General features: G+C 40.3%; 2 protein-coding genes across 2 annotated transcripts; both read right to left on the bottom strand.

The window, feature by feature from the left end:
- Positions 1-618: 618 nt before the first annotated feature.
- On the bottom strand, positions 619-3,960 carry LOC149140437 (uncharacterized). Its single transcript, XM_089450987.1, has one exon. The coding sequence runs from the start codon at positions 3,958-3,960 to the stop codon at positions 619-621; it is 3,342 nt and encodes a 1,113-aa protein (XP_089307113.1).
- Positions 3,961-5,350: 1,390 nt separating this feature from the next.
- LOC149140436 (uncharacterized) lies at positions 5,351-6,001 on the bottom strand. The gene has a single exon (XM_089450985.1). The coding sequence runs from the start codon at positions 5,999-6,001 to the stop codon at positions 5,351-5,353; it is 651 nt and encodes a 216-aa protein (XP_089307111.1).
- Between the last annotated feature and the right edge of the window lie 10,624 nt (positions 6,002-16,625).

Raw genomic sequence — 16,625 nt, 5'->3', positions numbered from 1 at the left:
CATGTAGCACGAGGGTGGAGAGAGAAAATCACTTTATCCGGTGGGTATTCTCTGTGCTATTTGTCCACCTAAAATCTCTGATAGCCGTTGGATCTAGCGCGAGTTAATCTATGGTGGAGAATGAGCCTAGTAAAGGTAAGCATCGATAAATGCGTCAAGGCTATGGAAAAGCGGAAAATGCAATTTCCCATGTGTTTGTGTATATTCCCATTATATGAGGGTTATAATAGAATTAAAGGGGATAAATGGTTATGGGTTAAGTCCACATTAACCAAAGTTTTTTTTTTTAAAGAAACGATTAGGCTGATATATTCCTTCTTGGCTGAAATGCCTCAATTCAAATTACAAAATGGGAGGATAGGTTCAGCTTTTTCCTCATCCAATATCCATATAGCTGTCCTCTTAAAGATTTTGCTAATTTTACATTTTGTTCTTCTTGCAGAATTTTCAATCTGTCCTAATTTAAAAATACAAACAAACTGCTTCAGAAGGACACAGTAATACATTCTTATTGGGCTGCTAGGGGATGGGATCCCAACCTTCTTCTCCGTGTCTTATATATTTTCCGAGAGGGAGAAGAACTGCTATATTGGCTTCAGCGTCTGCTTCTTTGTTGCTTTACCTCTTTATGTGAAGAAATTCCAGCTTCTGGAAGGAGGATGTGAGGGTGTTGATTCTGCTCAACAATCTAGATAGTCTTAAATCAGAGGGAGAGGATTTGTTCACCATGGTGTTTATAATGATCTGAGAATCCCCAAACACTACTGCCTCTCTGATTCCCAAATTCTTAATCACCTTGAGTCCCTGTAGGAGAGCTAGTGCTTCAGCTTGAATACTGGTGTTGACGCCTACTCCCCAAGCATATCTAGCTTCCGTTATGCCTTCTGCACTTTTAATGACCCCACTAGCTCCAGAACTGCCAGGATTTCCTTTAGCTGCACCGTCAAAAAAGAGAGATTTCCTCGCCTTTTTGTTGCAGAATTCGGCAAACTCTATGTCATTTAAGCGAATTTTCCAAGACTTTAAGGGGGGAGGGGGGTTCTTTACAATATCTGAGAAGTGAAGATCCAGGGAGGCACCCCAGGCTATATCTTGTTCAGTGAGGTCCTTTATGCTTAACTGGTCTCCCATACATTCTTTAAGATGACTTTTAATTTTAACCCAGATTAGCTTAGGAACGCTCTTCTTATTCTTGAAGATCCTTTGGTTTCTTTCTAACCAGATATGCCAACAAATTAGCTTGGGCAGGGCGAGCCAAGCATCTTTGAATTGTGAGTTCTGAGCGGCTCCACCTAGATATATTCGTTTCCAATTAGAAAAGAGCTCTGAGCAGTGATTGAATGGACCAAATTTCATGTTCCATGCATCTAAAGCCTCCTTCCACAATTCTGAAGCGAAGTTGCAGGATAAAATCATGTGAGATGCGTTTTCCTCATGATTCTCACACAGAGAGCAGCAGGATAGCCTTGGATACCCTATTTTTTTAAGCCTGTCTTCTGTCAGAATTCTGTGGTGACATAGAAGCCAGCATAACGTATCCACTTTGGGAAACGTTACAGAAGTCCATACCCCCTGCCATGGCCTCGGATTAGGCAATGCGCTGGGGATTCGGGTAAGCTGGACATATCCCTTCAACACAGTGTAATTGCCTGGAATCGATCCCCAACCTCTGCTGTCAGCTATCCTTCTGTTTAACAGAGCTTTTCCTTTTAAATGGGAAAGGAGGACAACATAATCCTGAGCAAGATTCGCAGGCACCTCTAGATGCTTCCACCGCCACCAATCGTCATTATCCCAAAGGGACAGATCCCATAGAGTTTTGATATTTTCTGTGTTCATCCATTCTCTCAGAGCGGCTAAGGAATGTTCTTCTGCCAACGAATCACTTCCCATAATGTTATCATCCCAAATGCATATTCGTTGTCTGTTCCCTGGGATCCAATGGGCGTGTTGTCTGATCAGAGCTGTGGAATTTTGACATAGTTTGTGGATCAACGTACCTGCTCTTCCCTTTGGATTACTCAGGAAGCGCATTATCTGCCCTCCGAAATATTTTTTCCACAAAGCCCGTTGTGCCCAACCCGGTTTTGGAGCGATGATCCTCCAAACCAATTTGGCACCCATCGCTGTGTTTTGGATACTGAAATTTTTAAAGTTTAAGCCGCCTTCTAATCTGGGCAGAGAGATCGTTTTCCAGTTTAGTAATGGGATTTTTCTCTCGTTGCCTTTCCCCCCTTTCCAATATTTTTTTTTTTTTATATACTCCTCCATCTTCCTCATTATACCCATGGGCACCATCATAACTGTTGCCTGAAAGATAGGAAAACTATTCAATACAGACTTTATCAGAACTGTCTTGCCTGCTAGGTTGAGCCAATTATATCCCCAGGACTGAATTTTGAGCTTGAATTTATCCAGCAGCGGCATCCATTCTCTGTTGTGGATCTTTTTTTGGAAGACAGGGAGCCCCAGGTATTTGAAAGAAGTCCAAGTAGAGGAGGCTGTGAAACCAAGACAAATAGAAATGTCTTGGGTCAATATGGCAGAGGTGTTCCAACAGTAAACTTGGAATTTGCCTTTGTTAAGCTTGCTTCCTGAGTCTGCACAGTAGTCATCCACTACCTCTTTAAATCGGTTTGCCAAGACCACTGAAGCGGCTCCTAGCAACAGAGTGTCATCTGCAAACAGCGCATGATTTATACTTTTTACTCCTCTTGCAATGTTTATTCCCATTATTTCTTGCTCTGACTGTTTTCTGTTCAAGAGGAAGCTTAATACTGATGCTTGGAAGACAAAGAGCAAGGGGGAGAGGGGACACCCTTGCCTCAGCCCTCTTGAGGCTTTGAAGAAGTCTGTGGCTCTCCCGTTCACCAGTGGGGCAATCCATGGCTCACTAATGCAAGCCTTGATCCAATTGATGAACTTATGCCTGAACCCGAATTTATGGAGGACCTCCAGCAAGAATCTGTGTCTAACACTATCAAAGGCACTTTCAAGATCAAGTTTGATAACCATTCCTTTCTCCTTCCGGGCCAAAATTGAGTGGATTGCTTCTTGAACCAGAGTGTAGTTGTCTGCTATCTGTCTTCCCTGAATGAAACCCCCTTGATTCTCAGGGATAATGTCCGGGAGTATTTTTTTCAACCTGTTCGCTATCACTTTTGTTATCAGCTTATAGCCTATATTACAAAGAGAGATAGGGCGGAATTTAGAGAAGGAGTTTGCACCTCTTTCCTTGGGGATGAGGGCCAAGAAAGCCGAGTTAGTGCTTCCCCCTATCTTCTGACAGTTTTGAGACTTCCGGACCATCCTGCACAAATCTTTTTCAATAATCTGCCACCAGTGCTGTAAGAATCTGGCTGTAAAGGCATCAGGCCCTGGAGCCTTGTCCGGCTCCATAGAGAAGAGAGCTGCTTTGATTTCATTATTTGTGACTTCTGCTTCCAAGGACTGATTCTTTCTGTTAGATATCCGCTTGGGAACCTCATTTACAGTCAATGGAATTTGAGCCTGTCCCTCTTTTTCGCTATACAGCTTTTTAAAATGCTGAAAGGCCACATTTTTTATGCTTTGAGTGTCTCTATGAATAGTGTTCTCTTCCCTGATTTCGATGATGCTGTTGGAGTTTTTTCGAGCTTGGGATTGTTTATGAAAGAAGGATGTGTTTCTGTCACCTGCCTTGAGCCAGAGCCTGCGAGATTTGGTCCTCCAATATTCTTCCTCGGCCAGGCTTGCTTTAAGCAACTTTTGTTGGAGATCTGCTTCTTTTTCGAGACTTTCTTTTGTGATCTCCTCATTTTCTGAATTATGCTGGTGAATCTCTAGCTGCTCTTGTAACTTCTTTCTTTCCACTGTAGGATTTGGGAGAGATTTTGCCCAAACTTTAAGAGCTGCCTTCACTCTCCTGAGTTTTTCCTCCCACACAAAGAATGGAGAGCCATTCACAGGTTGCTTCCACATATCCTTTACTAATTGTAAGAAGGATTGCTCCTTGGTCCAGAGAGGATTGAATTTAAAAGGAGTGGGGCCTTTATCCCAGTGAGTCGAGAGTTATAGCTTAATGGGCCTGTGATCAGAGGCACTGCATGGAACAATATGCATTCTAGTATCTAGACCAAGAAGTAAAAAAGAACTTTGAACAAGAAATCGATCTAACCTTGCAGCGATGTGGCCTGGACCAAGCCTTTTATTGGACCAGGTATATTTGCCCGACGAGGGTTTGATGTCGATCATGTCCCAATCCTGGAGTAGGTCTTCAACCCACTCTCGCGCTGGATCCCTTACTATGCTTCCACCACGTTTTTCAGCTGTAGATAGTGTGAGGTTGAGGTCTCCAGCGATGATAATATTTGCTAGGTCTTTAGAGTCTGCCAGCTCTCTAATAGATTCCCAGCAATTCTTTTCTTCTCCTGCACTGACCGGGATATACACATTAAAGAGACAAAGGGTCTCATCTGCATCAACGTGCTTTAGTTTTGAGAATAACCAGTGGGTGTTGGTGATCTCTTTCACCTTTGTGAGCTTGCTTGGATTCCAAAGGGTACCCAGGCCTCCTGAGGCACCTCTGGCTGAGACAGCTTGCCCTTCACTTTTCTTCCAGAGATTTTTGGCTATTTGGAGGAAGGCCTTGTCCTCCATTTTAGTCTCTTGGATGAGGAGTATGTCAGGATATTCCGATCTTATCAAACTTTTTACTGCTTCTTCCTTGATTTTGCTCCCAGTACCCCTACAATTCCAGGAGACGATTCTCATTACTTATTTTTTGAGTGGGGAGCTCCTTTAGAGCTTTGGGGTGGGTTTATATTCATCTTTGGAGTCTTAACCAAGAGTTTCTCGAGAGTGGGTTGGCTTCCTTGCACTTTGTCTTTGTATGTCTCCTGCTCTCTTTTCTCACGGGCTAATTTTCGGCCCCTCAAAGATCTTCTGGCCGAGGTTTGTGTTTCTCCTATCTCACCTTCTTCTTCTAAATCTTCTGAGCCTTGTACTTCCTTAGCCTCTTTTGAGGGTGAGTCCTCCATTCTGTCTGTTTTGCTATCTGTTTGCTCTAGTTCCTTGGGGGGTTCTTTTTGGGCCGATTCCTTCTTTTGTGTCTCTAGATTGTGGACTTCCTCTGATGTTGAATTGAGTTGTATAAATTTGTTTCCTTGCTCTTCCCTATGTGGGTTTTGTGACCCCATTTGAAGGGTTTTCCCGTTGACATTTCTTGTTTTTGGGGCTTTGTTTTTTGTCCTTTTGACCTGCATCCACCCGTCCTCTTTTCCTTTCTCTGTTTCAGCGTTTTTTGGACATCCTCTGGCGAAGTGGCCATAAACCTGACACTTCCTGCATTTGAACGGCAACTGCTCATAATCTAGCTTTTGGAGATGGTCCAACTGCCAACTCTGATCTTTATTGCCTCAGGCAGACCAACCTCAAGATCAACTTCAACACAAATTCTGGCACAGTCATATTGATCTTTTTTGTTAGCTCGATCTATGAATTTACCCAGGGTATTTCCGATGTGCTTGAGGGATTCCCAGTTCCAACAATGCATTGGCAGATTAGGCAATCTAACCCACACAGGCACGGCAGTGGGCACGTCGACTGCTGGATCAAAGTCTGGCGTCCACTTATTGAGATACAGTCCTTGGGGGCCCATGAAATAGGGTCCATTTCGGAAGATCAGATCCTTATCTTCCTTTTCTGAAAATTCGAATAGGAAGAAACCCTTCCCCAGAAAGTAAGAAGTGACTTTGCCCGATATCAAGGGCGCCCAGTTCCTTGAGACCCAGCTTTCAGTGGATCTGGGCGAGGGCCAGAGACCAGTGAACTGTCCCACCAAGGCACGTTCAGACAAAGAAAGGGCAACCTGGATCGGTTTCTCAGGCGGGAGTGAGATCTCCGGGATATCATCAAGACGTTTCACAAATTTCGGAACCTCTGAAGTTTTCTTTTTTGGCAGATATTTCAGCAGATTTGAGAAGGCCTCTGCTTTGGCGAGAGAGGGTGAAGAAGACTCCATGAAGGAGATCTCAGCTTGGATGGATCGATCTCCTCCAGATCTCACCGGGCATAGTCGCTTAGATCAGCCTGCAGATGGTGATCGAACTATCCTGCCAGATCAACGAGAAAGCTGAGGTTCGCTGCACCACTCGGGAACCCTCAGGCGGCCGCAGGGCCGAGAGTCACAGCTCGATGCAGGGCCGGCTTAGCGCAACGGTAAAATCCCAACACTTTTGTTCCGCATTAACCAAATTTAAGAGCAGAGGAGTATATATATATATATATATATATATATATATATATATATATATATATATATATATATATATATATATATATATATATATATTATAGATGTGATATAATAACCGGGCTCGAGGATTCCATTGTAATACACTTTAAAGTTACATCGCATCCGCCATATCGCAAGCCTCTTTAAAGCCTTGCCACATTAAAATGCTGATTGTGATACGTATGCAAACCCACTGCAACATTATAACATGCCCTATTGTAATATCGCGTCTATTGCAATATCGCAAGCCTGGTTAAAGTTTTTTCCACATTGAAATCTGCCGATTTCGATATAATTGTGGACCCGACTACACCATATAGCATGGCTTAATCAAATGTCGCATCCGCGGTAATCACAATGTACAAAGGAATGTCAATCCAGGGATTGCGATAAGGGTGTGGAGCCGACAGACTTATTAATAATTGTTTAATACCATATCGCATCCACTCCATTGGCAATTGGGAATTGACTATGTTATGTGTAAACCTCCAAAAGTGGCGATTGTGATAAAAGGATGACGTGGCATGTGGGACCTATATATGACTACAGCCTCTCTTATATGGTTTCCATGAACAATTAATGTATATTGTATGAATATTAAAAAGGGCCTCTCTGATATTTTTTAATATGCAACACTATTGTAATTCGGCACCCTCTTCCACATTAACATGTCCTATGTGTATTGATGAATTTGAAGAGACAGAGGAAGTCAAAGAGTGAGTGCAGAGGAAGCTGAAAGATGAAGTGAGCATTGAGGAAGCCAAAGAGCCAACAGAGAAAGGAAGCCAAAGTTTAGGGTTATCAAGAATATAAAACAGAGAACAAGGAAAGTTTAGGGTGACTGGAAAAATGTAAGAAAATAAAGGAAGCCGAAGCTCAGCAGAAATGGAAGGAACAGGAGGACAGAAGTAAGTCATAGGCCCAGCAGGGTTGGGAGCAGAGAAGTACAACCAAACAGATCCAGACAGTTTACAGCAGAGGGTTGGAGCCCTTTAGGTTGGTGCCTCAAAATTGAAAGGATTGGTGTCCTGGGAGTTTGTGCTCCTAAATTCAAGGTTGGTGCCTTGACAAGAGAGGGTTGGTGCTCTGGAGGTTGGAGCCTCACAAAGAGTCCAAGTTGGTGCTTGGCAACTGATTGAAATTATATCTATATATATATATATATATATATATATATACTTGATTTATTGCAAAGATCACATTAATAAAAGCATCTATTCCTATTATCTATTTTTGTGTCCCAAAGATAAATGTTTTTAACTGATAAAATTAATAATTGAAAAAGAAATATTGATTCACCCCCCCGGTATTTCCAACAAAATCCGTCACAACCCCTGCAAGGGGACAACAATGTTTCGCATCCACCTCCTTCTGGAGAAGGATCGTCAACTGTTTACACCTTTGAAATGGTTGATCTACAAATATGAGCCAAGAATTATGGAAATCCAGTCATTAATGCTTTGGACACTTCCTCAAGTTCTATTCCACCATTGCCTAATGATCTGCATATCAAAAGGTTTGTCGTTGACCTATGATTCGTACCCCCAAAAGGACACTTCGCTACAAAAAACACAATACCTCTGCATGTGCTACCCAAAACTACAATATTGTAGAAGATTTGGCGCAAGCACCGTCTACTATGTCTGCCCTCAAAGTATTACAAACTTTTGTAGCACAATTGAAAGCTTTTCTTTCAACCATTGGTTTCTAGCAATTTTCGACATGGAAAAGAGTAAGCTCCACCTTTCCCATCAACTTGCAATTCAAGTGTAGGTCATGGAGAAAGCCAAAGCTATCCATCAAACTGTCATTGACAAAGGTGCTTCGACCTGCGTAAAATCTAATTCCTCTTGGCTCGCCTTAGGTTCTCCCACTCTCTTACCACCATTGAATTCCCTTAAAGATTTCAATGGTCACACTTTCAACCCAAAAGGATACCTTGTTAGCTACCCCATCACTCTGAGTGGGAAAACTGTAATGGTGGACATTGAAGTCGTAGATCACCATCTTGAATATAATTTGTTTTTGGGATGCAGTTGGACTTACGCCATGACTACCATTGTTTCTTTGGTCTTCTGACTCATCCTCTTCCCTTTGGATGGGAAAATAATCACAGTGGATCAACTATTCTTCTATACTGCATATTACTCCCCTTTACCCATTGATAACGTGCCCTTAGCGGGTGGCATACCTGACTCCTATGTCAATGTTGGTATCGGTCTTCTGAAGGGTTCCTCATTTTTAGGTTGTTTTTCTCTCCCACTGCCAAAGGTTCCACAGATGGTTTCAATGGTCTCGTATGTATAACAAATGTCGTTGTCACCAGCTAAATTGGTTTACCAAGCCATTCAAACTGCATCTAACTCTTCTATTACTTTGGTTATGATTGATGGTACCACTTCCTTTCCCACTGCCTCTCCTTCTACGGATCCCCTTAATGAGGTCTTTTGTTTGGATGAAGTTATCCAAGAGATCATGTCTTTAGAAGAGCATCCTTGGTATGATTCTCATCATCACACTTCGATATATAATTCAAACACAACATCTTTACAAATCCTATCTTTTGGCCAACCTAAGATTGTTCCATCGGCTTATACGACTATCCAAACTATGGATTTAGAAGGTAACATTTGTAACCTTTCCAAAATTTTACTCATCGATATCTTGGTCAAAATAGGTATCGTGGAAAATATTCAGATTGGAGCTAACTGCAGTCCCGAGGAAATTGCGCTCTACCTGCCTCTTTAAGGAATTTCGTGATGTCTTCACTTGATCTTACGAGGAAATGTTTCCATATACCCTTCTATTGTCGATCATGATATCAAGGTTTATGAAAATGTTAGGCTTTTATGAAAAATACTTTGACCTGTCCACCCTAAAAAAAAACTACCAGCAAAACTGAAGTCGAAAAATTGTTATGTGTTGGTTTCATCTATCTCATTCCCTTAACCAAATGGGTGTCTAATCTGGTCCCTGTAGACAAAAAACAAGGTACCATCCATGTCTATGTCAACAACCATGATTTAAATGTCTATCCAAAAGAGGACTATCCTACTTTTTTTATTAACCAGATAATCGATGATTGCACCTGTTGTGAATCTTTCTCCTTCATGGATGGCTTCCCGGGATATAACTAGATTACAATTAAACCTGAAGAACAACATAAAACTATCTTCATCTGTCCTTGAGGAACTTTTTCATATCATAAGCTCCCATTTGGTCTAAAGAATGCTGGCACAACCTTTTAGAGGGATATGGATTATGCCTTTCATGATATCAGACACATTGTTTAAGCTTACATGGATGATCTTCCTACTCACTCCATGAAACGAGCCCAACACCTAGCTCATCTTCGAGCTATCTTTCTTAGGTGTAAGTTCTATAACATTTGTCTGGATCCGCATAAGTGTGTATGTTTTATCGATTATGGGTGTTTTCTTGGATTCATTTTCTATGAACATGGGATATAGGTTGATCCCGATAAGGTCAAGGTGATTACTCAATTTCCCGCACCACAATCTATTCTCCAACTCCAAAGTTTGCAAGGGAGGGAAAACTTCTTACGTCTTTTCATCGTCAGTTATGCAAAATTATTGAAAGGTTTCATGCACCTACTAAAGAAATTAGTACCCTTCTTGTGGGACAATCAAGCTCAATGTTCATTCGACACCTTGAAAAAGGTGCTTATTTCATCCCCACTGCTCAATCCTCCTAACTATACACACGAATATCTCTTATACCTGGCAACCTCACCATCCTCTATAGGAATGGTTTTGGTTAAAACACACGATGATCATAGTGAGCATGTGGTTTATTACCTCTTAAAATTTCTTGTTGGGCTTGAATTACAGTAGTCAAATGTGGAGAAACTATCCTTGGTAGTTTTTTTTGTTGTTAATTGCTTCCGACACTACATCTTGTTGCGTCAGACTATTGTCTTTTCCCTGGAGAATCCCATGAGTCATATTTGTCTCATCAATTTATTGGAGGAAATTATTTCAAGTGGATCGTCATCCTCCAAAAATTCGATTTGGTTTTCACTACTGCCAAGGTGAAAAATCCTTAGTTTTAGCAAAGTTATTTTTAGAACTTCCCCGATTCGATCTGGATGAAGTAGCTCATGATTGTATGCCAGATGAATCTCTATATTTGGTCAACTTTATTTTTCCTTGGTATTGATACATCCTTGTATACCGCCAAACACAGTTTTCACCTAGACCTATCATCAGACGATCATCGTCGCATCCACCACCAGACTAAGCACTACTTAGTGCTCAACAATACTTTATATTATCATGGCTTTGACTCAGTTCTTCGACGTTTTCTTACCCTTTCTGAGGAAAAACACTTTCTTAATGACTACCATGCTAGGGCATGTGGCAAAAATCTTTCGGACATGGCTACTGCCCAAAAAATCCTGCGCACAAGATACTATTGGCCAACTCTATTCAAGGATTGTATTACATCAGTCTAGTAGTGTCATCCTTGTCAAATCTATACAAATAAAATGTGTGCACCACCTACCCCTCTCCATCCAGTTGTCTCCGTCAGTCCCTTTTCTAAATGAGGCATCGACTTCATCACTTTTAATCCCACTTCCTCTGACGAACACAACTACATTGTTTTTGTTGTGGAATATTTCACGAAATGGGTTGAAGCCATTCCCACTTTTTGGGCTGATGGAGAAACCGTCGCTTTATTCCTGTTCAGTTAAGTCATTTTTCACTTTGGTGTACCCTGCATGATCATTACAAACCATGGCTCCCATTTTCTGAACCATATGATGTCTGATTTAACTTTATGCTTTTCTTTCGTCAAGATCATTGGTCTTCCTACTACCCACAAGCTAATGGCTAGGTTTAAGCCTTTAATGGCATCCTCAAGTCCATGATCCGCCGACTAGTAGGAAATCATAAAACCCAATGGAATAGAATGTTATATTATGCACTTTGGGCATACTAAACGTCAGTAAAAACTTATATAGGCTTCACGCCCTTTCATCTTGCTTACAACCTCAAAGCAGTTCTTCCTATCGAGTACCAGATTCCCTCCCTTAAACTTGTCATTGAACTCCTTCTCGATACTATTGCTGAAGAAGAGTGCTTGCTCTCATTTAATCACTTGGATGAGACTCGTTTAGATGCCCCTCTAGATCTCAAATCACATAAGCGTCGAGTCAAAGCGCAATACGACAAACACGTCAAGCCCTATTCTTACCAAGAGGGAAACCTCATCCCACTTTATGATCAGAAACATGCTCTCTTGGGAGCAGGAACACTTCAACCACTATGGGTCAGTCCATATGTTGTCACTAAATTTCTTTCTAAAGGAGCCTATGAACTCTAGGACTGTGATGGAATCCCACTTGTCAAACCCCGCAATAGGCTCTATCTATACAAGTAATTTTCCTAGTGTTCTACTAGGCATGTGCTTTGTAGTTTTATGTATATATGTTTTGTTTCTTTTGGTGTGTCTAGACATTTTTTCACTTTTAAATGGTTATTTGTCTCATGCACGTCTCTTTTTCTACACAGATTTCCATGTCACCCTTATCATTTGTTGGATATGCAGATGGTGTCAGTCATCACACACAACACATTGCATCGGTTGCTTGGGTTCTTTACACACCTGATTTGGAACTACTTAGTTATGGGGGAGTCTTCCTTGGTTATGCCACCAACAATATTGTTGATTATATTGCATTCATCAAACTCCTTACTGAAGATTCATTCGTGACATCTCCAATTTAGTGGTCAGGTTAGACTCTCATCTTGTTGTTATGCATTTGACTAATCACTAACATATTCGCAATCAAATCTTGTTACATTAATTTTTAAGGGTACATCTTTTGGAATGCCATTTTGAATCTCTTACATATGAACACATTCCTAGAGAATCCAATGCATTAGCTGATTCATTGTAAAATTATGTACTAAATTGGCATATGGATCAGTATCTCTCTCATGGGAAGAGGTAGCACACCCATGCTCAATCCTTCAAGGTTCTTAGCAACCTCGTGCAAACTCTATGTCATCTCCCTCTTTGGCAGTTGTCACAGCCTCTGCTACTGATCCAACCCCAAGTAGTTGATCATCCCACCTAGCATGGTGGAGAACACCCACAAAATGAACCAATGCCACATTTGTGTCAAGCCAAGCTTCATGTCTAAAATTTTCACCCATAACAAAAAAATTGCATAAACTTCAGAAGGAAAAAATACTTTTCTCCCTTATTCATGCTCTTACCTAGTTTCCCCCACTGAGTGTCGAGTGGAAATATCATTTTTGGATCCCCTGTATAGTTCATCCCATCATATAGGTAGTCCTTAATCATGGGGATCTTGTTAGGCCCCTATACTACTAGTGTAACCCCTTATTGTTATTAGTACAACCACCTTATTATATTGATGTACCCATGTAGTCCCCATATTGTTATTATTGTGCCCCATAGAAGCCCACTATTGTTATTATTGTTCCCTTACATTATTATTGTTATGTCGGCTCTGATTATATTATGACCCCTTAGACTCCTATATATAGAAAGGAGGTCTTGTCATTTGTATCATCCAAATTGTTCATTTGTGTAATGTAAAGGAGGTTGCCCCATCGAAGAGGCTGAATTAGAAGGTGTTGATATATTTTTTCTATCTTTTTGTGAGCTGGTTTCATAAAATTTGGTATTAGAGCTTTGAATTCTAGGGTTTCGCTGCTCCAACCAGGTCATCACAGAATTTGCGTTATAATTTTTTTTTTTCTGCAATGTTTTAGACGCTAAAAAAAAACCCATTTGGGCCGAAATCGATATGAACCTCAGGTCCAAATTTCAGAGCTTTTCACACTATATTTGTGGAGATATGATCTAAGGAAGTTGGTCTTTCTGCAAACTCCTGAATTACATTCCAAACAAGTGACCTGGGGAAAATCATCATAACTTTTGTTTTGAGAATCAGATTGAAATTTCGTAAGAAGTTGCAGAAAGAGGACGGACTATAGTTTCCTGTGAAGATTTTTGTTGCAGATGCACTCTCAAGAAAGAATGAGAATGTGGAAGCATTGTTTTGTGCTATTTCTATTATCCAACTAGATTAGATAAATGAGGCAAGGGATGAATGGAAGAAGGACAAAGAAGTGTGGCCACTCATTCAAAAGTTGAAGAATATTCCAATTCAAACAATATTGCCAGAACTCGAAGAGGAAGGAAAAATCAAATTGGAACCTGGAGCAGTCACAGAAACAAGAACCCAACAGCTATGAAATCGATCAATTTCAAAGTATCTCATCAAGTGGAAGAACTTACCCGTTGAATATTCCACATGGGAGGACAATAATTTTATACAGAAGCATCAAGATCTACTCAAGCGTTGAGGACAACACTTTTTCAAGGAGAGGGGCATGTTAGGCCCCTACACTACTAGTGTAACCCCTTATTGTTATAAGTACAACCCCCTTATTATATTGTTGTACCCATGTAGTCCCCATATTGTTATTATTTTGCCCCATAGAAGCCCACTATTGTTATTATTGTGCCCTTACATTATTATTATTATGTCGGCTCTGATTATATTATGACCTCTTAGACTCCTATATATAGAAATGAGGTCTTGTCATTTGTATCATCCAAGAATTGTTCATTTATGTAATGTAAAGGAGGTTACCCCCTCGAAGAGGCTGAATTATAAGGAATTTATATATCTTTTCTATCTTTTTGTGAGCTGGTTTCATAACAAATCTGGCCTCTGAGCCACAAAAAAAAGTCATCCTCAAATAAATTCCTAATCATTCCACCTCATGTCCAAAGTGTTAAGGTTTCCCATCAATCCTGTTTGGGCTCCCTGTGACCAGTTATAGCCAGAATCACTCGAGGCCTCATCACAGGAACTCTCTCTAGTATGAAGGACAAAATCAGGGTGCCATACCCAAACCCTCTTTGGGTCTGAGTCTTACATGCTATCAACTCTTCTTTCAGCTATCGAAGGACTCCCTCACATCAGTTGAACACTTATGGCTATAAGAAATCCAACGCCAATAACAATTGGGCCTTTGTAGCCATATGTTGAATCTTAGCCCCTACTAGGCCCAAAATCATCCATAGAGTAGACCTCAACGGTCTTGATGCCACCCACCCCACTGGAACATTGTTACTCATTTGTCGATTGCCTACTATGCAATGTGTTCGGATCAAATCCATTGTGGTTCTGGGATCCGCTCTCCCTCATGTCATGTTTACTCGTGCACCTCTGCATGATAAACCGATGAGTAAATTGATATTGTCTCACTCAATTGAGAGCTCATGATCCCCAATCCTGAAAAATCCCTGTTTTTCATCCCACAATTGGATGATCCAACTCAATAGATCCTCATAACTTTTCATCAGGTCAATTCTGGCATATTTTAACAACCCACACCATCTCAAAGATGTTAAACATGTTGGATCATTTAGAATTTGTAGTTCCTCATCATCATGAGTTATTTCTCTCCAAAGAATCATCTTGATTAACCTGATCCCAGCATCACAATACCCCTTAGTCAGTTTATAGCCAGTAAATTCTCCCTAAGAATTGAGAAACTTTAGTTTTCCTTGCGTTTGACTGGCTAACGCATCCCTCCTTACTCCACATATCGTGCTAAATGTGTCCCTCCTTTTTGGGAAGGGTGTGCTAACGTGCCCCATGGCCTAGGTGACTTTGTTAGCCAGCCAAACCACCTAGGGATTTAATAAATACCAAAAATCTTCCAGCAACAAACATTGATTAAGGAATCAAATACAAGCTAAGGATCAGTGCTCTTACTTGGAACTAACGGAAAGTGAAATGGTTTTATGGTGTGCTTGCAATTGTTCAAGAAAATTCTACTCATTTTTCTCTCTAGAGCACTCTCACAAACTTCAAATGGTGAAAATGAGGGAATTCTTCCCTTATTATAGTCATTCTAGAGGTATGACTCATCTCAGCTACTCTTCTTTTTGGAGCAATTCTTTCCTACTTTTTTAACATGCACCGGCTCACTATTCTGTCGAATTTTACATCTGCTCTGATGAATTTTATAACATTTCTATGCAAATTTGACCATCTTTGACTCCATCTGAGCACATTCCTTTTTCGACTTTTTTCTCTCTCTTCAAATGAAAAATCCTTGAGTTACCTTCTTTGGCTCGTAAAACTTCTATAAAGAAGATTTCAGAAATTATTTTATCTATTTTTCTCGCTCCCTAAACTGAAAAGAAAAAAGAAAAAATAAATTAATTAATAAATTAAAAATAAATAAATAAATAAATAAAATAAAACAAATAAATAAAATATAGAGTTTCCTTCGTCTAACTCATTAAAATTTCACAAAGAATATCGAGTTTACTTTGTCTCCTCATACTCGTAACAAAATGAGGATGACATCTATTGAACATATATTTATCACTTTTCCGAACTCAATGGACTAACTTACGGAAAAGGAACTGTGTTGGGTATACTATTGACCCTTTGTCACACTAACTCATTAAAATTTCACGAAGAATATTGAGTTTACTTTGTCTCCACATACTCATAACAAAATGAGGACAACATCTATTGAACATAGATTTATCACTTTTTCGGACTCAATGGACTAACTTATGGAAAAGGAACTATGTTGGGTATACTATTGACCCTTTGTCGCACCCGACTATCAACTATGACAAAGGTAACCCTTGGATTTGTCTTTACGATATTTTCAGACGCTCTAAATATGAAAAAACCATCGAGTTTGACCTTTCTAGACTCATTAAACTTAATCAGGTTGGGAAAAAATCAACAAAACAATTGGAAAAAAATTTCTTGTCACTCCCTTGAACATGACACCCCCTCATCAAATTCCACTTTTATCAGCTTCCTATTGAACCTTACCATCCTATGAGTTTATCCTTGATACCCTGATGCCCTTGCACCCTCGTATCCTAACAATCTTTGGTGTTCTTGAGTCTATGTTGTCTGGTCTTTTTGATGTCATGCTTTCTATTGTTCAAGGTACCTGCCTACCCTCTACTTCTCGTAATGACCATGCACTCATATGCCTATATTTCCCTCAGTTTATTTGCCCCATTGCTCCAATCTATCTCCAAAACAATAATTCTTGTCTCTTTTCATGTCAACTGATGTAGGACACCTTATTGACTACCTTTGACAAATCTCTTCATATTGAATTCAACATCTTATTTGGGAAGTAGGTCCATAAACATCTCAGTACCCTGGAATTTGCAGTCCTCAGTGGAAAGTTACCTTGTGTTTGATTAGGGGTTTTCATCATTAGCTCCCGGTTGAATGATTCTACAAGTGTTTGACATCAACACCTCTTATTCACACTTGCTAGATTTTAATGTGCAT

Source organism: Pinus tabuliformis, chromosome X, assembly GCF_031772625.1.
Source record: "Pinus tabuliformis cultivar Carrire ecotype Pingquan chromosome X, CPIR1, whole genome shotgun sequence".
In the NCBI taxonomy this organism is placed as follows: domain Eukaryota; kingdom Viridiplantae; phylum Streptophyta; class Pinopsida; order Pinales; family Pinaceae; genus Pinus; species Pinus tabuliformis.
This window is presented reverse-complemented; position numbering and strand designations above follow the sequence as displayed.

What these genes read in the sequence shown, in the direction of transcription:
- LOC149140437 (XM_089450987.1), bottom strand. Translation starts at nt 3,960, where the DNA reads ATGTGGAAGCAACCTGTGAATGGCTCTCCATTCTTTGTGTGGGAGGAA.
- LOC149140436 (XM_089450985.1), bottom strand. Translation starts at nt 6,001, where the DNA reads ATGGAGTCTTCTTCACCCTCTCTCGCCAAAGCAGAGGCCTTCTCAAAT.